General features: G+C 43.2%; 1 protein-coding gene across 1 annotated transcript; it reads right to left on the minus strand.

Annotated features, from left to right (window-relative positions):
• Positions 1–154: 154 nt before the first annotated feature.
• On the minus strand, positions 155–25,378 carry RHAG (Rh associated glycoprotein). The gene is made up of 10 exons (XM_050948881.1): positions 25,169–25,378; positions 15,543–15,726; positions 14,467–14,617; positions 13,138–13,285; positions 12,164–12,327; positions 10,715–10,852; positions 8,962–9,083; positions 5,519–5,604; positions 3,875–3,948; positions 155–1,599 (listed from the first exon to the last, which is right to left on the minus strand). Exons 1-10 carry the CDS (start codon positions 25,314–25,316, stop codon positions 1,522–1,524), a joined length of 1,293 nt encoding a protein of 430 aa, XP_050804838.1. The 5' UTR covers positions 25,317–25,378; the 3' UTR covers positions 155–1,521.

Here is a 25,378-nt window from a genome sequence, read left to right on the forward strand (position 1 = left end):
AAGCTGCATACCCTAAGAGTGACAGAGTTGCAGTGATCTGTCAATCCAAAGTATCTTTCAGGGCGGACCCAGGAGGAAGGTCCTGGGGGTCTCCAGCTTCAGTTTGGTTTCTCTGGCCCTTTGAGTTTTAAAAAAGCAAAAGAGAAGAAAAATCTTCATGTCCAGTACTTTTATTTCCCTCTTCCAGCATTCAAAGGAATGGGGCAAGTCCTTCTGCATGTACTTCTCCATGGGTGGATGGGGCAATTAATGGCCCACTTAAATGTTGATAGCTCTTCTGGATGGACTGGGGGAAGGGAAATTCCCTTGCAGGGGTTCACAAATTCAGAGCAAACATTTTCAAAGTTACAAAGCAAAATTTACATATTTTCTTATAGCCTGGAATATAGACATTATGAGTGAGATTCAGACATGCAGCAACTTAGAAGCATCTCGTAGAGTCTAAACACTAAAAACATTCTTATATGACTAACACCTATTTTGAACAAAACTAACATACAGGTGAAATGATCTGGTCTCTAGCTATGAGTTTGTCAGTTCTTAGCTAATGCCTGAAGTCTTGAAAAGAGCTGGCACCTGCTCTGCCAGCAGCACAACCTGATTATTATACTGCTGCCTGGGACATCTCACTGTTACCCATTTTTCATACTTAGAATTAGCTATAAATTCCCAATACTTTGATTCCTATCGCTTATCCAGTTTTTAATCTATGGCAGGATTCATCTCTTGACCCAGAGTGAAGTAAGGAAGGTTTCACAGAATCATAGGACTGGTAGGGACCTTGAGAGTTCATCTAGTCCACTCCCCTGCACTCATGGCAGGACTAAGTATTATCTAGACCATCCCTGACAGGTGTTTGTCTAATCTGCTCTTAAAAATCTCCAATGATGGAGATTCCGCAACCTCTCTGGGCAATTTATTCCAGTGCTGAACCACCTTGATGGTTAGGAAGTTTTTCTTACTGTCCAACCTAAACCGCCCTTGCTGCAATTTAAGGACATTTTAGTGGAAAACCTTTTGGAAATCTAAATAACCTACACCAACTGATTCCCCTTCGGACTTTAATTGATTACACCTAGTAGGTTAAAGGGTATGTTTGTAAGTCTTTCGTGATTCAGTATGTTCAATGTGTAAAAAGAAACATTCCCAAATCCGAAATTTTGCAGTCAAATATGATACCAGGGTAAAAGGCACATTAGAAACACATAGACAGGAAATCTGTATGTTAAAACAACCTCAGTGATGACGGATGGTTAAAATAAAAAGAATACTGCATATCAGTTAGAAAAATAAAATGTATATCAAGGATCCTCAAATGCGTTTGCATTGTGTGTATCACATTTGTCAGTGATGATATTCTAAATAAAGTTTGTTTGGGTTTTAAAAAGAATACAGCTATCTACACTTGCCTTTACGTACTGAAAACAATGAGTGGTGTGCAGGATGTTTAGATGTTGTCTCTTTCAATTAGAAAATGGAAACTGCACCACGAGGACAGGAATTAATGATGGAGAATTCATCCTACACATTGATGTTGACTGTTCTGTGATCCTCAGTGTCACTAAACTGATCAGCAGGTTGTCTCTCTTCTGCTGGAACCTAGCATGGAAACCAGACAAGAGATTAATGCCACATCATGATATTTGTCCAGTTTTTACCCTAGAAGTTACAGAGGTGATTCTACTTATATCAATTGTCAAACATGCATAGTCTACTAAGGACTGTTATACCACCCACAGTGATCAAAGCTTGCGATGTTGCATCAGGCATCATGTATTGAAGTTCCCAGATCTGGCTCATGCATTTCACTATTAACAAGATGACCTAGCCTGCCATGTATGCTTGTACTAAAATCAGCAATTATGAGTTATTTGCTGTCTTTTTAAACTGGAACTGACTCAAAGCCATGCCAAAGGAAGTATTTTATAACATGTGCTATAACCATCTATATAGCATAAAGACTCCATCTGTGATTTTCAAAAAAGCCTAAAGGAGATTGGTGCCTAATTCCCACTGAACTTCAACAGGAGTTGGATGCCAAACTTCCTTAAGATCCTATAAAAATACCAGGCTCTATTAGAGTTATGGGCTAATTAGTGTCATGGTTTTATCCAAGTAGATGCACTGGTTCTAGTAGGATTCTGTTGTGGTGAGGTGAGCAGGCCTGTATTTATTGTTAAAATAATGCTGAGTTTCTTTGTGAATCTTTCATCAACACTACAAAACTTTTCCACTCGCTCTAATTGTTGTTGAATATTTATATTATGGACACACATTTCTGGAACTTCTGCAATCTAAGTTGCATGATTTCCCCAAGATCAGACAGAATCAATTACAGAGCTCTCAACAGGACTCATGTGTCTGGCCATTCATCCCAGACACTATCCTTTTTGATCACAGCTGACCCTTAGGCAGGAAGCTTCCCTGGGCCACTGGATCAACCAAGTTGCATTTCTAACACTGGAGTGGTTTGTATTTCCCAGCGCATTACTGCATTCTCCTCCTCTCACCAAGTAAATAGCCATGATTCACATACAGTACAAACAGTTTAGGCCTGGTTTTAGAAGAGAGATTCACCTACCTACATTGCTCAGGGGTGTAAAAAATTCACCCCCTGCATGTTGTAGTTAAGCCAGCATAGCCCATGGTGTAAACAGGTGTAGACTGATGGAAGAATTCTTCCATCAACCGAGCTACTGTCACTCGGGGACGGGGAGATGGGAAAACCCTGCCCACTGTCTAAGAAACATCCACTCTATGGCGCCAGTGCAGCTGTGCTGTGTTACCGCCCATTGTGTAGACATGCCTTTACTTCACACAGAACTTACCTCACTTACCTCCTCTGATGTTGCACTTTACAGGCTCACACTAAAACACAACATTCAGATATTTCTCTTCTTCCAGCACATTTTTCATCTGAGTTTGCTGATGCTCCCCTCTCCCCACAATATAACTTACTGGAGACCTTAGCTCTGACAAACGCTCATGACCAGAACATGACAGGCTGAAGACAATGCCAGCTTCTAAGGGGCCAGAAGCTTCCTGGTGCCGAAACCTTTCTCTTTAAAAGCTAACTGTAATCTTTGGTGTACTCTTGACTTGGGAGGACCTGGTGCCTATTGTTGTTTGTCAGATTCCAGCGCTGAGAGGCCTTAATTGAGATCAAGGCCTCATTGCGCTAGGTGCTGTACAAACCCATAGTAAGAGTCTGTCCTTGCCCTGAAGCACCTACCATCAAAATAGACCAGACAGAAAAAGTAAAGTGACTTTCACATTATCCTCATTTTACAGATGGGGAACTGAGGTATACAGGCAGTTAATGACTTCCCCAGCTTTACAAAGATAGAGCCAGGAAATGAACTGAGATCTGATGAGTCCTAGCAGAGTGTCTTTACTATGAGACCTTCCTTGCACCTACACTGCAAAGCCTGAGATTTTCTTCCTGGCTCCCCTCTGCTCCGCAGCCCTGTCCCCAAGGTTTCTCTTTATCATATGAAACAAATAAAAGAGTTTGTTTTTAAAACCATGAGTATTAATCATCTCCTGCTGTGCAATGAAATGGATTTCAAGAACTGTCTCCTTTGTAGCCCGCCTATAGAGGGCCCATCTCTCTATTCCTCCTCCATGCACTTTCACAGCTGTCACACTGAAAGTCTTGCAATTTTGGAGGCGAGCCTGAGAAAACCTAAACCTGAGATTAGGCAAGATTTTTGAAGCCTGGCTCCCATGTGTAAGTGAGTCCCCAGTTTAACAAAGATTTGAGTCCTCCCTCTCCTACTAGGAAAACAGAATTGCATTGTGTTGTAATCTTCTAATAAAAGGCAATGAAAGCTGCACTTCCTGATGGTCTGATTACTCTGCAGTTATATCCTACCTCCCAGTAAACTGAGTCATCGTAGCAGTTCTCATCAGGTGCTTGTCCCAAGAAAGGCAAATTTAGAATTAAACCTGCAGGAGAGAAAATATGGTGAACTACAATACTCAAACCTGCCATAACAGATGCATAAGAGAGAGCCTTGGAGGAGGAATCATGGCCTTTGTCCTATGGCCCTACCTACATCTCTGATTTTGTACTTCCGGAGAGGTACTGACTCCCTTTCAGAAACACCCAGCACCACAAAGGATCAGTCCTTATATAATATCAGGCCACTCAATAGTCTAGGCAGGGCAGGTTAACACTTTCCATTATAAGACCCTAATTTCAGTTGCTTATAGCTTTCCCAAACATAAACTGGACTGAACTTTTCCATGCTCAGGGTCTGCTTCGGGCTAAATCTTTTTTTGGAAAGTATCAGCTAAAAGGGCTCACACTACTTCTGAGAATAAGGTTAGGGAAAAATTTGTTTATTCCCTTCCCTCTCATGTTAAAAAAATTCTTACAGCTGTTTCATTGAGAAGTTCTAGACCTCTGTGCTTCAGGACTTGAAATTTGGCATGTGGTTGCCCGGGTGTTAGGGACGTGCCTTTGACTGTGCTTGTGACAATCAGCCGAAATTTGGTCAAATTCTAAGCCTTTGAAACAATCAGTATGCACATGTTTAGTAGAGGCTGGCAGTTAACTTCTCTTAAGAGTTCATATTTACTGAGCATGGTCCATCCCCATACAGTTCCTACCTGAGACTCAGGAATTCTGGGTTCAATTCCAGCTTCTGGGGAGACTACAGAGCCTTCTGCTCCAACCTGTCCCTGTCCATCTCTGCTTCTATTCTCCCTTGTCACCCACCCCAGCTCCTGTCCTGACCCTCCCACTACTTCTTATACTTCCCATCCCATTGCAGATGGAGTGGGAAGTGCATGTCATTAATTAAGTATATAAGTATAATGAATTAATTCTGCCATTTCCTAACATCTGAGTACTTCACTTTTTAACTTTAACCTCTTTTACAGCATAGGTTTTTGGTTTTTTTAAGATCATATATACATATAAGCTTGCTGCCTGATTCTTGGATTTCCATGCAAGATTTCTTAGAAGTGTTGATGGTTTGGAGATGATATGTTACGTGTCTCCTATTGAGCACCCACAGATGTACTGGAAAACAAACCAGAAGCTTTTATTACAATTCCACAATCAGATCCCTATGCCTGCGAAGATTCTCTGTGTGTATCCAGCTACATGGTCAGGCATTCCAGCCTAAAACTGTTTCCTTAACATACCTGATTTACACCCACCGGCAAACAGATAGATAGCTATTAAATTATTCACTGTTCCAAACTTTTATTTTATTGAAGGTTCCTTAATTATGGATAAAAAAATAAATAATCCAACTGCTAAGTGACATATATCAATGGCAACAGCTTCAAGAAAACAAGAAGATTCCCAATGCGATTCTCATTGAAGGTTTATCAGTGGGTAAGGTAGGAAGTCAGCCTAGATAATCATAGCAGTCCCTTCTGGCCTTTAAAGCTATCAGTCTGTTTTTTGGTTGACATTGTTTGCACCACAAAGTGCTACCTGAGGAAGTCTCTATAGTTTGCACCTTTCTGACCTGCATTTGGGTGCTGTTTGCATCTTACTAACCTGCAAATGCTCCTCCTACCAAAGCAATCCCAACAGTACAACCCAGGGCAGCAGCCTGCATGGGAGCAGAAGGAGAGTCAGTCTCCCTGAAAATGAGAAGAAGGCAAATGACAAAATATTAAAATACCACTGAGTTTCCAGAGCTGGTATTCTGCTAGCTTATACACATGTTTATCATCATCCCCTACTGGATGGGTGTGATTTTTAGGGAAGTTCATCTGCAGGAGAGCTGTGCTTTCATCACAAAAATTGAAACCATGTAAAATTTATTCACTTCGGGTTTTGTTTCAAACTCAGAGCGTGACACAGACTAGTTGAGAGGTTGCCTGAAGTTCCTCCATGCAAAAAGAGCAATGCTATATTTTCATGTAAAGTTTCCATGAGAGAAAAAGGGGAGCACAGTGTATGGTGATGTCAACTATTATGATTTTATTGCAGTAGTAGGTTTTTTCAATTCAGACTGCGGATCCTAGATTCAGCTGAGTTTGTGAGAATCTCTTCTGTCATTAGAAAACAAAACTAAGGGTTTGTCTACACTTACCGGGGTTAGACGTGTGGCAATCGATGCATCGGCGGTTGATTTAGCGGGTCTAGTGAAGACCTGCTAAATTGACTGCAGATCACTCTCCTGTCGACTCCTGTACTTCACCTGAATGAGAAGTGCAAGGGGAGTCAACGGGAGAGCATCTCCTGTTGACATAGTGTAGTGTGGACCCCGCCATAAGTAGATCTAAGAACGTCAACTTCATCTACGTTATTCATGTAGCTGGAGTTGTGTAACTTTGATCGATCTCCTCCTGTAGTGTAGACAAGGCCTACATTTCTAGCTCTTGTGGGTGCAAAGAAAAGAAAAGAATGAAAATGTGACCTGAGTGCACCCTAAAGGTTCAGAAACTAGAAGACAAATAAAAAGAATGCCTCTTCCCCAGGTTTTTAAAAATCTCACTATTTTAAGGCCAATCTCAAGATTTATGACCATTCAGGATAAAATACAAAATAGCTGCCAGTGACTGCAGAGAGGAAAGCTTCTAGAGGTTTAAAAGTGCAGTATACAGAAAATCATATCAGTTACAAAGCTCAATACACCATGCATTCAAGCAAGCCTAGGGCGCTATTATGATTCTGATATGTATCAGGGCGTTGACAGATTTACTCTGAATTGTTAGGTATGTTCGGCTTTGCAGGTGTGATTGCATCGAAAATGCCTAAGATATGACTACAGTGGAAGAAGTGGCTTGTAGGACCCACTGGATTTTGCACAGCTCTGTTGTGTACTAGTGAGGCTGTTCTTTTAGGTCACTGGCAGAGGCCTATAGTTCTGGTGTCAAAGACCATGAATCTTATACCTGGTGTGTCATGTATGTGATTAGCTGTGATGTATTTATGCAGAGAAGCTGCTAATTTTGGACAATTTGGGTATGGAAAAATATATTTACATTTGGGCACCCCTGTAAGAATCACGTTTTAACTGCAGAATCGAAGCAGTATTTAAAAAGGTCTGAAATCAAACCAGAGGTGCATCTTCTGAAAATAAATAGTGGTGGGGTGACCCGATGTCCTGATTTTATAGGGACAGTCCCGCTGTTTAGGGCTTTTTCTTGTATAGGTGCCTATTGACCCCCACCCCGTCCTGATTTTTCACACTTCCTGTTTGGTCACTGAGATGTTATTGACATAATCTGGGACCATATAAAACATGGTTGCAACCAAAGTCCTGTAGTGGCATCGAATCTTGTATAAGGAGGCGGGGGGTCAAATGACGTGTCTAAGACAAGGTTATGGTTTGCTGGTTATAATTATGGTGTCTATACGTATGTATGATTTTTGTAGTTTAAGTTACGAATATTGGCTCGATACTGTACTTCAAACTTATGCTATGCTTCTGGGTGACATCCTAGACAAGTTAGTGTTAGCTCTGCTGAGCCTGCTTCATGGCCCATTAAGGACCATCAGCTATACAACTGACCCATTGAGAGGAGGCAGTTATGCCTTGTAACTCAGCAAAGTATGCAGGAACTTGCCCATGTGACTCCAGACTCCATTTTCCTGTAATTTTCCACAGTAAGAACAGAGAGGTGTTCTTACACCTGGAAAAGACTATAAAAGGCTGATGCCTCATCTCCATCTTGTCTTCAGTCCTGCTTCATACCTCTGGAGGGACTTTGCTACAAACTGAAGCTCTGAACAAAGGACTGAATGACCCATCCCAGCTGGGGATGTACTCCGGAGACTTGATTTGAACCTTCAGTTTACTTCATCACTGCTACAAGCCTGAACTAAGAACTTTGCCATTACTGTATGTAATTGATTCCATTTAATCAATTCTAGCTCTCATCTATATCTTTTTCCTTTTATGAATAAACCTTTAGATTTTAGATTCTAAAGGATTGGCAGCCGTGTGATTTGTGAGTGAGATTAGATTTGTATATTGACCTGCGTCTGGGGTTTGATTCTTTGGGATCGAGAGACCCTTTTTCTTTTACTGGGGTATTGGTTTTCATAACCATTCATCCCCATGACGAGTGGTGCTGGTGGTGATACTGGGAAACTGGAGTGTCTGAGGGAATTGCTTGTGTGACTTGTGGTTAGCCAGTGGAGTGAGACCAAAGTCCTCTTTGTCTGGCTGGTTTGGTTTGCCTTAGAGGTGGAAAAACCCCAGCCTTGGGCTGTGACTGCCCTGCTTTAAGCAATTTGTCCTGAACTGGCATTCTCAGTTGGGTTCTGCCAGAACCGCATTGTTACAGTCACTCTATCAGTGTTCATGCTCCTTTTGTGTTTCTCCTGTGCACATTCTCTAACAAATGGGTTCTCTGTTCCTTGAAACAGAATTTTTAAGTGATTGTTCAAAATAGCGACCAAAAATGTCACTTTGGATTCAAATTTTCAATCCAAAGGATTTGCACTGGAAACTTGATTCAAAGATGCAAATAGATAACCCAGGATCACTGTCATTGCATGTACATGGACCTAAGGGGCAGAGGTAAGGCTGTGAATAGACACTTCCTCACTTTTTAGTACTCAACTTGCAACCTTAAGTTTGCAACAGGACAGCGCCTGATTCTCTCTCATTTACACCAGGGTAAATCAGCAGCAACCACATGGAAGTCTACAGAGTTAACTGGATGTAAAACAGGTATAAGCGAGGAGAACACCAGGCCCATGGGTTTTATATTTAATATAAACTGTATGAAATCTATTATACAAAATTCTTATGCAGAGCTACAGGAGAGGATTCAGTTTAGTCAGTCTGATCCCCCCATTAAAGTGGTGAAGGGGAATAAAGGCAATCTTGGGAATTGCCTTGGTTCATAGTCGAGTAATTCTAGATCCAATACTTCAACAAGAGACTCCATATAAAACATGGAAAGAAAACAAAGTAGAATGCAACTTCACTAAAGAAGACTCACTTCCACCTTCTTTCTTTCTTTCTTTCTTTCACTCACCTCAATTTGACTTGTGTCACAGCGGCAATGATGCTTGCAAGACCTCCCAGTAATCCAGGTAAACCATGTAAATTATGGACACCACACGTGTCATGAATTTTCAGTTTAGAAGAAAAGAATGGCTGAAAGGAGAGAGAAATACACTTTCATGTCAGGGTATGGGCTACAGGTTTCATTGACCAGTTTTGCTAGGCAAATTAACTGGGGGAGAACGTGAAATATCAAAATATGTTTCCAGGGCCATCCCTAGTAGGGTGTGGGGCCTGGGACGGAAGTGATGAGACTTCCTGGCCAGAAGTGACCGGTGACTTCTGGGACTGACCACACTGGGGGTTGGTAGGGGAGGCGGCACTACTGGGCTCCAGGGCTTTGGGGCCATAGCACCTGCCTTTCTGGGGCTGGAGGGGCTGCAGTAATGCTGTCGCATGCTCTCCCTCAGGTGGAAAGGGCGGGGATCCCCCAGCCAGCAGTTCACCCACTGCCTATGTGGCACTGGCCAATTCACCAGCCCATGGGGCCCCCCAAAGTGCAGGGCCCCGAGTGGTCGCCCCGATTTGCCGTCCCCTATGTATAGATAAGGATTTGATCTAACCCAGAGGACTTCTCCATCATAGTTATAGTAATTATGGAGAAGCGAATCCAAATATTATCTGCATTATGGCACAGAACACAGCTGCTCTATGATGCTTCTAAACAACTCAGCCACGGATGTGAAGGTTGAGGGCTGAGTGATATCTACATGCCACCTAAAGCTGGCTGAAAATTTTTCAAAGGAATGTTTTTCTGTTGGAAAATTCTGTTTCACTGAAATCAAAACTTTCTACTGAATGTATCAATTTTGGTGAAATTACATTTAGAAACCTATGGAATGAAAATCCTGAGTTTCAGCCACCTCTAATGCCTACCCAATCCCTTCATCTCCCCAGGGTTTGGGATCCTTATTCAGGATAGCAATTAAGAACAGGTTTTAGTCCTATTGGCTTCCATGTAGCCCTCTGACTAGGTCTCGATGTCCATACAGGCCTGATTCTGATCTTTCTGTCTAGTAAATTTATTAACAGGTGTGTTGTAAACAAGACACGAGAAGTCATTCTTCCGCTCTACTCTGCGCTGGTTAGGCCTCAACTGGAGTATTGTGTCCAGTTCTGGGCACCGCATCTCAAGAAAGATGTGGAGAAATTGGAGAGGGTCCAGAGAAGAGGAACAAGAATGATTAAAGGTCTTGAGAACATGACCTATGAAGGAAGGCTGAAAGAATTGGGTTTATTTAGTTTGGAAAAGAGAAGACTGAGAGGGGACATGATAGCAGTTTTCAGGTATCTAAAAGGGTGTCATCAGGAGGAGGGAGAAAATGTGTTCACCTTAGCCTCTAATGATAGAACAAGAAGCAATGGGCTTAAACTGCAGCAAGGGAGATTTAGGTTAGACATTAGGAAAAAGTTCCTAACTGTCAGGGTAGTTAAACACTGGAATAAATTACCTAGGGAGGTTGTGGAATCTCCATCTCTGGAGATATTTAAGAGCAGGTTAGATAAATGTCTATCAGGGATGGTCTAGACAGTATTTGGTCCTGCCATGAGGGCAGGGGACTGGACTCATTGACCTCTCGAGGTCCCTTCCAGTCCTAGAGTCTATGAATCTATGAATAAATTAGGAGTAACTCCAGTGAAATCAATGAAATTACAGTGCCGTGAAGCTAGTGTAAGAGAGATCAGAATCACGTCCTGCATATTCTACTTTATTTTATACTTACAGTCAAGAACTTGAACCCGATGACAGAGATGACACCAGCAATACTACCGATTAACATAGCACCAAATGGATAGATGTTCATGTCGGAACAGGAACCCACTGCTACTCCTCCTGCTAAGGTGGCATTTTGAATGTGAACCTGTGCAGGACAGAAAACCTTGAAGAGTAAGATGAGAGCTGGGAATGGAGGCCAGGTTTGTATGTGAATGACTAATAGCACAAGCCTCCTCTGTCTCCACATGTGATATTTACATTGTAAAGTATTTATCAGTGAAACTTAAAAGTGCATCACCAATACACTGATGTCAGACTGAGGCAGTCAAGGAATGAATTACAACCAGCAGAGGCCTGGTTTTGATTCTACAGCACAATCGCTGCTCTGTAGGATCCCTTTCTGTACACAGGGACTGGATATGTAGATCCATGGATCCACACTAAATCCATCTATTGGCAAAAGAGGAGGCTGCATAGATAGTTAATTAGGCTGCTTAATTTTCAGAGGCAATTCCTATGCATCTTCCCAACCTAGCCAGCAGGCAGGACAGCTTTGAGGAAGGTCACACTCCAATACCCTTTAAAGACATCCTCTCACTACAGTGAACAGCAACAGTAGTTGGGAGACTAGCCAGGATCTGACTTCCCCCTTCCCGTCAGCTATTACATTGTGGGGGAGAAGAACATCCACTTCTTCAAGGTCAGCCCCACCAAAGCTACTAGGACAGCAGCAGGGACCACAACTCATTCCAATGTGGATTGAACCCCGGCGACCCCCTCAGCCCAGTGGTCAGCTTTAGGGAGGTGGAGGAGGTGGCTTGCCCCCTTGAGCCCCCCTTCCCTCCTTCAGTAGCATTGGCCTAGGCCACTAGTGCCCAACACCAGCCAACTGAGGGGGGATTTTTTGCTCTGTAAAGAGTCCAACTCAAACTATCACTTGAGGGAACACTTGAATAGAATGGTGCAGAGTGGACCCAGGCTCCAACTGCCTTCCTGCCTAAGGGACTGCTGGTGGAGATGGTATGTACCCCTAGCAGGCACGAGGAGGGACTGTCTTTACTACTGACCCCAATGTGGTCCCACCCCTGTAGCCAACCCCAGTTGGATTAACAGTTGGGTTTTAACCCTGGCCCTTCAGTACTACAGCTTGAGTCAATGGACTAAGTCCCCTAGCTGGGAGCTGCAGCAGACGCATAAATCTCAATGGATCATAGCCACTAGAGGGAGTGGGGAAACATGCACAGAATAGTATGGGTTTTACACACACACACACACCACAATACAACCCTAAATTTTTTTGAACCATAAACAAGGGTCCTAGTTTGGTCTGAGTTCGGAGCAAAGGCTCCAGCTAGTTCTTATATTTTCTGAACCAGCTCATTCATTGACAGCCCTCCATCATTGTAATTCTACTCTAGATTTAATGCCAGACATGGGATTTTGACGTGACTCTTACCATATCCAACTTGCCTCTGTGTTTGACCAGGCTTGAGAGGGCAAAGGCTGTGAGTGTGCATGCAGCCATAGAAAAGTAAGTGTTAATGATCGCTCTCTGCTGGAGATCAGGGTGTGCAATGGCAGAGTTAAAACTGGGCCAAAACAGCCAAAGGAAAAGGGTACCTGCATGAATGCAAAAAATACATTAAATCGCAGGAGGGTTTTCAATGTCAGATATTCCATTCAGCAGAACAAGCCCGCCAAGAGCAGGAGAATGGGGAAGTGCAATAAGAAATGATTAGATGATTGGAAAAATGATGGACTATTATCCAGAAGCTTTTGACACCAGAGATGAAAGAGAAGACAAAAGAAACCCCCCAGCCCATGTGAGCTCCATTACCTTCCTGTGACGTGGACAGGAATTCAGAATGGTCAGGTGCTAGTTCTTCCAAAGACTCACTGTGTAGCCCTGCTCAAGTCACTTAGAGTAAGATTCTGTAATGCTCAGTCACTCTGAGTAGGACGTTACTCCCAGAGTAACTTATAGCGAAACCCACAGAGAAAGACTTCTCAACATGAATAAAGGTGGCAGAATCTGGCCCGTAAAATCTTTCTGTCTCAGTTTCTCTAGCTGTAAAATGAGCATCATACTAGTACTTACCTACTTAGTATGATGTTAACTCATTAATTAGATCTGGTTGATAGTTTTCCATTGAACCTATTTTTAACAGAAAATTGACTTTTTTCCCCCTAAAGTAATTTTTTTAGCAAAAAATGAACCATCACTGAACTTTTCTGTTTTCTTTTTTGCAATGACAAACCAAAACATTTTCGGTTGCATTGAAAACACATCTGCAGCAGAAAAAAAGAAGTGTGCTGCAAGGAGAGAGAGAAACACAAGTCTCTAACATAGCAACATTAGTATTTAGACTGTATCAGCCGCAGGAAGGAACAGCTGACCCATTATTCTGACAATCCACTTCTCTTACTTACCAATCATGGCAAACATGTCCGAGTGGTAGCTTGACTCTTCATTTTTATGTCCTTCTTTCAGACCAGGACGATACAAGACTCGCGCTGCAGCCAATCCAAAATAGGCTCCAAAAGCATGGATTGTCATTGATGCTCCAGTATCAGTGGCCTGCAACAGGGAAAAAATGTGAACCTAAAACTGGCACCATCCATACTGGGAACAGGGAAGGAGTAGGGTTCCTTCCATGGTGGAGACCAGAGTTAGAAGTTCAGGCTACTACAGAAAGACACAAGTAAAGATTAAAATGGGATCAGTAACTCTTACTCACCATTTAAACAAGGCACTTCTCTAGTTACCTTCTTTAACACTGCTTCACGGTTCTGTTGTTTAACAGAGATTGACCCAAACCTAAACTCTGCCCCCCAGCATCCCTAAAACTTGGGAGGGTTCACACAATCCCAGTCCCAAATTTCAAGTTGCTCCTCGTTTACTAGTGAGTGAATCAAAACTCCAGATCCGAGCACCCTCAGATTCATGGGGTTTGGATTGGAGTTCTGTGGCTCGAATTGCATCTCTGTTTTTTTTTTAAATTACCTTATATATTATATGCTGTGAGAATTATCTGCCAACTGTTAGCCAGGCAGTACAATGTTCTAGAGGAGATGCTGGGCAGATATATACAGACACAGGAGATACAAGAGGAAAAACATAACTTAGTGTCAGGGATGGATGACTCAAAGATTTCTTGGGAACAAAGTAAGGTCTGAACTAAAGTCAATGAAAAGAAGTCAGGAGATCTCCAAAGATCTGGATGAGCAAGTTTCATACTGGGCACAATACTTTCTCTCAAAACTAGATGGTGCCATTATTTTCAAAGCAGGTCTCTGGGCTCTCTTATGCAGAAAACCAGAATGATGCCTATAGACCTAGAAGTCAGCTGCTCTTCATTGCTCTTTGAAAGCCATTTGTCAATTATATACAAGATATTACTATCACCTTTTACCCAAAGGAGAGACTTCAGGAGAGGATTCTGAAGCATTCAGCAGTCACAAGTTATGCTGTAGCCAGGAGTTAGCAAAGACAAAGACAGAGGAACTGGCAAGTGAGATGAGGAAGACAAAGCTGTGTTACACACACTGAAGCAGTATCTGAGTTTGAAGCTAAGCAATGAGATATCCGGAGAGGAGACGACAGATGGAGAAGTGAAGAAGAACAAGGAGGGAGATTGGATTCACCCTATGACAGAGCAAAAGAATGGGAAATAGAATTTTCCACTCACAGAGAACTGTTTGCTATAACGGATGGAGAAAATAGTAGCTTTTCCTCCTCAGTAAATGTATATTTCCTACCCTCAGTACGTTCACAACAAGATGTTCATTGCATGAAAAGATGGTGATCTCCAGAATGGTCATGATCAGCATCTGGACTGGACTTGTTTTCCCCAGGAGAGCTCCAAATGAAATCAAGACGGTGGCTGTACTGAAGTCTGCATTGATCATACTGTATTTAAGAAAATAAAAACAAAAACCAGTTTAATCTGACTAGAAATGAACTGGATCCCCAAACTTGCATCAACACAATCCATAAAGCTAGAATACTCAAAGAGTGAGATATTAGTTCTGCTAATTATACATAAAAAACTCCTTACGACTTTTTCAAAGTATGGGGCCCAACATATGCTGTGGGACAAATAGTGGGTCCCAAGGAAGGTTACGTACATGCACAGACTGCATTCTTGCCAAGCAGAATTAAATCATGAAGAAAAAGTCAGATGAAACAAGGCAATTGAGGACACACAAGAAGATTGTTATTATCTAATTGTTATTGTCATTGCTGATATTTCCAAAGGCAACCGTAAGATGAGTAACTCCCTTGGGTTACATTGGTGTAGCTCAGCTCTGAAATTCTACCCCTCCTGTATGTGCCTTTCTCCCACTGTCATCAGGGATAGATTTGCCTGGGTAGGTGTGTGTGTGTGTGTGTGTGGGGGGGGGGGGGTTAGTGTTAACTGGTTATTGGAATGGAATAAAAGTATGTTAAATAGAGCTGGGTGAATAACTGATTTTGAGTTTGGCCTGGACAAAACTCAGAAAACATATTTGGCTCAAAAAATACTTGGAATTTGTCAGCAAATCAGAAAAAGGCAAATTTCAGAAAAGTGTCTTCCTCTAACCATTGGCCTTATGGTTGGGGCACTTGCCTGGGATGTGGAAGACAGAGGTTTGAATTCCTGGATCAGGGACTTGAATACAAATCTCCTTCCTTCCTCAGTGAGCATCCTAACACCAGGCTTTGGGCTATTACGGGGTGGGTAGCATGCAATGCCTCCTGTTAAAACCGCGACACACACACACACATATATATGAGCCATTGCAGTCAGGGGATTTTGGGTGTTAAATTAACTGGGAACGCCAGTTACACTTACCTTTCGATGTCAATATTAATTGTTTGATACTTCATGTGCCAAAATCCTTGCATCAGGGTACCCCACTGGAGACCAAGTGCAGCAATGAGCATATTGATACTGACGCTGCTGAATCCATATTTCTTCAGGAAGGTCATTAAGAAACCGAACCCAACAAATATCATCACATGGACATCCTGAAAGACTGAAATGACCATGGGCCGATAAAGTGGAGGTATTTGGGGCAAAGGATAGGCAATTATTTTCCTACCTAGCTGCTTGGCAGAGAATTATGCACCCAACCAGTGCTGACAGCCAAGATATAGATAGAAGCCACCCAAACATTCTTGCTGTCTGAAAGATGAGATCTTTGTACTGCAGTTAATGAAAATGTTATTTTTAAAATTTTATTAAAAAATTGCAGCCTAAATTCATTATATTAATGTGGACATTTACCAATCAAAAAACAAGCGCCCCCTTCCCTCCAAAAAAACCCTTCACTCTTCTATAGTGCCTTACATACCTCTCAAGGATTGCTCTGCTCCCAAAAGATCTGAGTCCCTTTATGAATATGAATAATTTATGTTTCAACCTGAGTTTGACTTTCTAGTCAGAAAATTACTAGGAATAACTTATTCTTTCAGTCTCCCCAATCACATAAAGGTGTCTAGCAACAACAGGGACCGTGGACATTGTAACTGGAATACCGAGCTTGAACATCCATTCCCCAAGAGTATTATTTTGCACACTATTTCTATTAGAACTACCACCTATACTGCATTACCACCTTATGCCACAAGAGAGCGCAAAGTGCATTCACTGAGATCTAATACAGTCGAAGCCATTATATGGTGAGAAGCCTGCTTATTGTCTGCAGATAGGCGAGTCAACATTACATTGGTGAACACTTAAAATGAAACAATGTTTATAAACAACTTAGATGAGGTCCCTAATCAAAGTGCTCTATGGATTTTATATGTACTGTCATATTATGGTCCTGATCCTGCATGGAATGCACACAGGCAGACCTCCAGGGAGCCCCACTGAAGTCAATAGGGCAGAGATGCTGACCTGCACTCTTCTCACCACAGGAAGGGGGTCTATATGCAGATTATATGCAAAGCCTTATCTTCAGACTGGACATTCTCAGATTTATTTTATAATATAGGATCCTCTCCTGACATCAGTATGGGATCTCCCGCTCCCACACCCCAGAACTGCACCCAAACCTTTCTGACAATCACGGTTGTGGTTACTATTTATTTTTAAAGGTTACACAATAATCTTAGATTTTCCATTTTGGAGCGTTGATTTACAGCTGAATTTTTGACTGCGATTTAAAAAAAAATGTTCATCTTGTTTTGCTTGCAAAACATTTCCCTTCCTTGTAAGAAGGCAAGTTGAAATGACCCCAATGTCTGGCTGTGTATAGTATAAAGTATATATATGATTCCATGATAGTGAATTTTATTGTTATGCCAATGGAATATATTTATCCATTCTGTGTTTCTCAGAACATCTTGAAATAAAGAACAGGTTCTCTGGTCATTCTCTCTGCTTGGTAGGGTGGCTGCGGTAATGGTCTCGGGTAGTATGAAAGAAGATCAAATAGAGTTTCACACATAAAATGTTTCACCAAACTGAAATGGCAGAATTAACACATATGCATGGACCACAATGGAAAACACACAAATCCTCAGGGCCGCCCAGAGGATTCAGGGTGCCTGGGGCAAAGTGGGGGAGCGGACATAAAAAAAGGCACCACCATCTGTGGTGTTTGTACTCACTAGGCGGTGCTCGGAGTCTGCAGCGGTGGTGGGTCCTTCACTCACTCCGAGTCTTCAGCAGCACTGAAGGACCTGTCACCAAAGTGCTGCCGAAGACCTGGACCGCCACCAGGTGAGTAGCCAGGGAAGGGATTCTCGGCCAGGGCTCATTGGGCCCCTGCAGGGCCTGGGGAAAATTGCCCCACTTCCCCCCGGTCCCCCGGGTGACCCTGCAAATCCTAGAGGATTCTTTTCCTTTGAGGACTAGTGACAGGTTGTTATTTTCTAAGGTGGCTGGCAGATTTAACTACATGACTTATATTTGTTTCAATGGAAGTTGTGTGGTTAAATCCCCTCGAATTTAGCTTTGAAAATCTCAACCACAGGATCCAAATGCTTTACTTCATGTGGAATAAGCACTCTTCTGTGGCCTCAGTGTGAATGAGTTCGTCATCAAGCCTATTTCTCCAGGTCATAATCCTTTTGAAGTCTCTCTCTTTTCAGCAGCACACCCTTAACCTCCTACAGGCAAAACATTAAGCTCAGAGATTTTTAAGGCCAGAAGGGACCTTTATTATAATTATCTGGTCTGACCTCCTGCCCAGCACTGGCCATAGAATTTCACCAAGTGCTTTGGCCAAACAGTTCCAGCTGATTTCCATCTCCAAAATGTCCCACTGCAAGGACAGAGCAGGCATCCTCCCTACTCTTTGCATATTCTTGGTTGTGTTTCTGCAGCTACAGTTTCAGGCCCATTCTCCACTGGAAACTTCCATAGCTGAATAACAAGCCTAGAGAAACATCCCCCACTTGTTTATAGAAAATCTAGCAGCAGCCTCCAGGTAGCCAGTATTAGTAGTGAATTAAACACCTCACACAGCACCAGAGACCTCCCTGATCTGATCTTAATCCCTCAGTTAAAATGACATTACCAGGATCTTTCAGAGCAAACCACTAAAACAATAATTTCCCCCAGATTCAGGGGGTACAACAGCCTAGAAGGATTCCAGCACAGATGGTCACTGACCTTTTCTTTTGAATGAAAGAGACAAAAGTAAATTGATGGGTTCTGGATTCATGCCAGAATGATATTCCCAGATAATCAAATGAAGTGACAGTTCCTGTTTCCCCCTCATTTGGAGACGCAAGGGTCAAAATCAATAGGAAAAAAAAGTTTATAGCTGCTCTACAGATATTACTAATTATTATTATTATATTTTATTATTGTCAATTCTCCATCCCTGCAACCAACAGTTTGTGGGATCAGGGCCTGAAATTGTAATTATAAAACAATGCACAGAATTTATGAAGTGTTATGAGCCTTGCAAAGCCATTCCATGAAATCTCTACAGAGGATAAATCTGTAAAAGCTGTATGAAAACATCTATTATGGCTTTTATACAGAAACAGCCTATTTGCTCTGCTTCCACAGAAATGAACGTGAAGCTTCTCTACAAGTAAGTATTTGAACATGTTGTGATGCAGCTCTTCATTTCTTTTGGTCAAACTCACTGCGGGTGTAAGAAGATAGAGCGGATTTAACCCTTGGTATAACTCCATTGACTGCAACAGTTACATCACACATGAATTTGATACACTGCAGTGACAGTTGCATCACAACACAATTGAATACTTATTTTTTCTCACTCAACCTAGCCATGTATATTCTCTGAGAAACAGCTAGGGCAGTAATCATGTCCCTCACAAAAACAGCCCTGAACAGCATTTTTCCCCCTCCTGGTGGAGGTTATGGTTTGTTCTATCAGACTGTTACTTGCTATTGTTTGCAATCTGTTGCTTAATTCACCACAGAAACAAAACAAAGAAGTCTGTTTAATCTAAACAATCAATTGTGTCTATGTATAGCATCCCAGTACTCCATGGCTTGAGAAAAGAATACTGGAGGGACCAGATAACAGTTTGCAAATATGTTAAGGGCTGTTATAAACTCAGGTGTCAACTTTTTTCTGCGCTGGTGGGTGCTCGTACTCCCAGCCCTGCCCCAACCCCGCCCCGACTCCACCCCTGCCCCAACAAACCCACCCTAACTCTGCCCCTCCCTGACCCCATTAGACTCCTCCCCAAATCCCTGCCCCGCCCCAGCCCCACCTCCCCCCTCAAGCGTGCCGCATTCCCCCACTTCCCCCATCCCTCCCAGGTTTGCCCCGTGAAACAGCTGGGAGGGAGGAGGGGAGAAACAGGACACAGCGGCACGCTCAGAGGAGGAGGTGGAGGTGAGCTGGGCCGATGAGGCGGGTTGGAGAGCTGCCGGTGGGTGCAGAGCACCCACCATTTTTTCCCCATGGGTGCTCCAGTCCCAAAGCACCCATGGAGTCGACACCTATGGTTATAAAGAGGATGGCAATCAATTGTTTTCCATGTCCACTGAAGGGAGAACAAGAAGCAATGGGCCTAATCTGCAGCAAGGGAGATTTAGCTTAGATATTAGGAAAAACGTTCTAACAATAAATTCTGGAATAGACTTCCAAGGGAGGTTGTGAAACTCTCATCACTGGAGGTTTTTAAGAACAGGTTAGACAAACACCTGTCAGGGATGGTCTAAGTTTACTTGGTCCTGCCTCAGTGCAGGGGGCTGGACTTAATGACTTTGTAAGGTCCCTTCAGCCCTGCATTTCTGTCTATGCTAGAAAGTTTTACTGAGTGTTAATGAAAATGACACTAAACATGATCTAGGGTAGTATTTTCTTAAGAGTCCAAATACCATTTTCAAAGCTGTCTTAGACTCCCTGGTGCGTCACACTGCCTTTCATTGAGGCTCCTAAGTTTCTTTTGAAAATGGGATGTAGCTGTTTTTGAAAAAAATCCCCCTAGCCCTTAGTACGGACAAGTACAATTGTGTTTAAAAACAAGTTAACTGGTTGGTGCTTATCCTAGGCACTCCTAAAGGTTGACCAAGACTAGCTAACAAGTTTTAAGCATATCTGTCTTTTGTCTACACTAGGTTCAATGCCCTGTTTAAAATTTTGTCAATTGATAGATTTTAAGGCCTAAAGGAACCAATATCATCATCTCATCTGACCTCCTGCGTAGTGTAGACCAAAGAAACTCACCCAGAATCTGTCCCCAGGCCACAGCTACTTTTTGAGATACCTTTGAGAAAGACGTTCTGTCTTGATTTGAAGATTCCAAGTGATGGTGACTCTACGGCATCCCTGGGTAATTTGTTCCAATGGTTAATTGCCCCCACTGCTAAAATTTATTCATTAAAATGTGTTAATGTTAAATAAGCATATTGACTATGAATTAAATTACTCATTCAAAGGTGTTAATTAATATGTGTTTGAAACACTTCCCATTTTCCTAGTTCAGACACGGCCATTGCAATGATTGGCAAGTCTGTGAGATTCTGGGGCAGATCCCACCTCAATACTGCCCTCCCTTGGCTCCTCCCCTTGGGGATGTGTAGTAAGCCCAGGGTCTGCATAATTTAAAACCAGACTTGGCTGGACCACTGTTTCATCAAGACTCTGATAGGGACCAACACCTCCTAAAAGTCAATGGTGCTAAGCTGACCCACACCAGCCTATACTTCTGGCCCATTTCTTCCATGTAGAACTTCGTCTGGAGTATGTGCAGGGCCCTCTACTGTTTTGGAGGGATACTAAGGGGCTTGTGAAATGCAGAGTTTGTAAGCAGTATCTTGAGGAAGATGTGAGACAGGCAGGTGCTGTTCAAAGCCACCACATGCAATTCTGCCAGTGCGGCCCAATGCTGATTTAGCAGTTCCACTGCCAGGTCGCTCTGCATGACTGTTGATCTCCGTGCAGGAAATGTGTCAGTCCCGTAAAGATTCTCTGGAGTGTAAAATGACTAATAGTGACTTCAGCTGAGACCAAGGAGAGAACAGTGTTGCATAAATACTGGTGTCAACACAGCCAAGTGAATTTATACCTGCTGAGCATCTGTCCTAGAGGCTGTAAAGTAGAGTCAGGCACCTATTCTCTGCTCAACAGCATACAGAGGCGATGAAGGTGCTGCAAATAGCTGGGGGAAAATTCCCCTGGTGCAGGGCAGCTTTATGTAGTCCTGTGCTGCCCTAACTCCAGCCCCCAGCCAAAAAGGTTCTGCTAGGAACTGTAGGAAGAGTTTCTATAGCACTCAGAACAATGGAGACTTCTACACTTCTTATTCTTGTTTTCAACACCCTACGTCATGGGGCCTCTGCCAATGTCATGGGCCTGTTCTGCTTTCATGTCCTTCCTCCACTCAGACATCCTTTCTATGTCATCTAGGATGCCAGCTGTGATAGCCCCTTTGTCCCCTCCTCCTTCTCTGCAAGCTCTTACACTTGGAACACCATCCCAAAATCAATTAGACAAGTCTCCACCGTCACCTCATTCCAATCGCTTCTGAAATTCCACTTCTGTGGCATCACTTGCAGAAACGAGCATGTCTGTACTTTAACGTATAAAACCAAACACGATAGGAAAACAGAATGTTTGAGCCAACCGAACCATACGTGCTCCCTCAGTTTAGGCCGTATATACTCGTTTTGTAAGACAAAATCTTTAGTAAAAAAGGGAAGCATTAGACAAGGGGGTCGGCTTATGAACATGTATAGAGAGAGGGAGAGGTGGGACACAGCCTCTCCCCCAAACAGAAGGGCAAGGAGAGACAGCACAGCCATAAGAACCAGAAGGGAAGAGGTAGGGCCAGAGCCTCTCCGCTTCTGGCCACGCTGCTCTCCCGTCAGCCTGCAAAGCAGCTGCAGCTCCGGGGCTGGCAGGCTGCAGCCATGCTGCTAGGCCCTGCCCCCCAGAACAGGCTGTGGCTGCCTGGCCTGGCCTGCCAGAGCACGCTGCGGCCGTGCTGCCCAGCCGGGCCCACTGGAAAATGCGGCTGCGCTGCTTGGCCCACCGGAGCATGCTGTGGCTGTGCTGCCCGGCCCAGCCTGCTGGAACATGCTGTGGCCACGCCGCCCAGTCTGGCTTGCCGGAGCAGGCTGCGGATGTGCGGCCCAGCCTGCCAGAGCAGCTCCAGCCTAGCCAGAGACATCCTCACCTGGCCTGCCCCAGCTAAGGTGGGAAGGGATGAGATGGGGAGAGTGTGGGGGTCCCTGGCTAGGGGTGCGGTCATGTGGGAGGTGGTCACAGGGGTTACTCCCTTGACCCCCAACTCCCCTCCCCCAAATTTCCCCACTAGTTGCTGTCCCGGCATGTCAGAGTAAGCAGCTGGCAGGACGAGACACTTTGTTTACTTAGGTTTACCTCTGTGCCTGCAGATGCTCGAGGTAAACAAACCATCTTGATCCACCAGTGGCTTATCCTAATGGCCCGGGAGCCAAAGTTTGCTGACCCCTGAATTATAGGGTCAGCTTATGAATTGGTCATAAAAATTTGCCATTTTTACTTATCCATCTTGTGGGACTTGCCTATAAACAAACTGGCTTACGATTGAATATATACGTTAATTAAAAATCCACAATATCTTATTCTACATTACATCCTGAGACAGATCCAATGAGATTCCAGATAGGTGAAGCAGTTCACACTAGAAGATCTGATTAATATCTATATTAAACTAGTCTAGAAGCCCTAAAGCATATCAAGGCCCCATTGTGCTAGGTGCTGTAAATAGGTAGTGAGATTCTGTCTCTATCCTGAAGCGCTTACAATCTAAGTTTAAAGCCAGATTCAACAAATACTTTTAGCCTATAAATATTGGCGGGGGAGGGAGAAGGGGCTAACTGCAATACTAACTCACCTCGTGTGTGAGCTCTCTGAGGCAGAAAATTATCTGCTTTGTGTTTTCTAGGATGTGCCAAGCCCCCTTGTAGGTACTACAAAAGGATAGATGAAACTAATGATTAATAATGACAATAACCATACTCCCTATGGTTCTAGCTGAAGGCAGGTTACAATATTTTTCAACTTGGCACAATTGCCCTAAGTTTGCAGAAGTGCTCTTCTACTGCACTTTTCTCCTTCACAAATAACAAGCCTTCTAAGACCCAGGGCTTACAGGCTTTTCACACATTGCTTGCTTGAAGTTCTGACCAAGATAGTGTGCAAATCGGAAGTTACATTCCCTGGCCATGAGACATACTGGAGAGGAAGCATGGAGTCAGGTGATTGGGGTTTTCACCCCACTCTGCAATTGCCTCTCTGTGTGACTTTGCATGAGTCGCTTGTCCTCGGTCTGCTTCCACTTTTCTTTGTAGAGGTCCGTGGAAGAAAGGCATTAGGATAATGCTGAGTAGTCTTATAACTTGTATGGAAAATCCAGACAAGAGTTTTTACATAATATACTAAATCTGTGTACAATTAAAATCCAATTCTATAGTATAGTATATGAGCACATGTGTTACATGATACTATGTCTGATTCCCCACAGCCTTGTACCTGTCATTTATACCTGTGCAAGGTGAGAGTTGAACAATATAATATCTGAATAGCAACACTTAATCCGTGCTTTGCACGGGCATAAATGACTACACAAAGAGCTGGGCAGTGGAGAATCAGGTATAGGGGTCAGAGTCTTGGCCCAAAGATCATTCTGGAAGTGCAATGGGACCATAAAGCTTCCTAGAATGGGGGGATTCCTGGTTCTACACTATCTTCTTCAGGCCTCCCATTATATGGAGCATTCCAGGGGCCTGCCAGGGAGAGGAAGTATGGCTGGAGCCCTGCTGAACTCTAGCGATCCCTGGTGGACGTAACAGCATTTTTTGGGGTGAGTTACCAGCCTATATAAAGCGGAGCACCCTCAGAACTGCCATAATTGATGGTAGGGTCCAAGCAAGGCCCTGGCAGCCCTGAGAATTGAGAGAGGAACCAGGTGGTATAACGCTACTTTTTTCCACCCCTGGGTCCTGTGTTCAGTACAGTTCAGGATTAGGTTCTTAGCTGCAGGCACTGAGATTTCATGGGCCCCTTGAAGTCAATGGAAAGACTTTCAGACTTCAGTGCTCTTTGGATCAGGCCCCTGGTGCTTAGATATCAGTGATGGGTTCGTTAAAAACACTTGAGATACATTTAAATAAGAGATGGGAGACTGAACTAGAAGGACAATTGCTCTGTTCTGGGACGGAAACTCCTGTATTTCTGTTCCAAAGAGAATACGCAGGGCTCAGGGCAAAATTTTTTCTCCCAGTGACTGCTGCATTGACTTCATTAGGGTTGCCCCCATGTAGCTGACTTTGACCCTCCATGTTGGCCAATTCACATCTGAATAATGTACTGTTTTCCCAGCTCCCCCACATGGAGAATGTACCATTTACTATACGAGCAGCAAATTAACAGCACATGACTAATAGAGTGGAATCAATGAAAAGAGCCCATAGTTCTGTCCTTCCTGTAACAATCACTAAAAGACAAGTTGAAATAATGCATCAAGAATGATGCCTACTACATTTACCACACTAAGGCCCTTTCAGTCGAAAATAAACATTGGAGATTGCAGTTTCAGAAAAGAATATCTCAGCTGATGTGAGCAAATCACACAATCCCCATTTGTAAAGTGTCCTTGCTATTATTTTATTCCCGTGGATCAGCTCTTCATGAGGAGAGAAATAGAAGGCAAACAGCAATATTATTGTCCAGGCAAAAGAACCTCCCAAAATAGCTTCAGACTTTTACAGCATAACAAACAAAAATGCATAAGAATTGTATGTTATAAACTTCCCAAATGCCATGATTCGGCAAGTGGAACCCTTCGAACTAGAATTCTGGTTAGTGGTAACTGCATACCCTGCCCAACCCCTGGTGCCATTAGTTATAGAATAAACTGAACAGAAGGGTTGATAAGCAGCAATACAATTCATTTTAACAGATGAGCCTGAATTCCTGCACAATCACTCAAAGGACTATTGCAACCTCAGCGTCTCCAAATCTTACCTGCTATACAAACAATAATACTTACATGGATATAGTAATAGTTTATCCTCTTTGCTGGGCTGGTTGTTTTCATATCTTACAAATATCCCAAATAAAACAATAATTAACACCTCCAAAAAAATTGCCAGGATAGAGAATTTGAACCTCATGTTGGTAGCAAAGGCTGAAGGCATAGTGAGACTGCTCAAGGCTGCAAGGGCTTGATAAAGAGAGAGGCTTGCTGTTTGCCTTCAAT

This window comes from Gopherus flavomarginatus, chromosome 4 (genome assembly GCF_025201925.1).
Source record: "Gopherus flavomarginatus isolate rGopFla2 chromosome 4, rGopFla2.mat.asm, whole genome shotgun sequence".
Taxonomy (NCBI): Eukaryota; Metazoa; Chordata; order Testudines; family Testudinidae; genus Gopherus; species Gopherus flavomarginatus.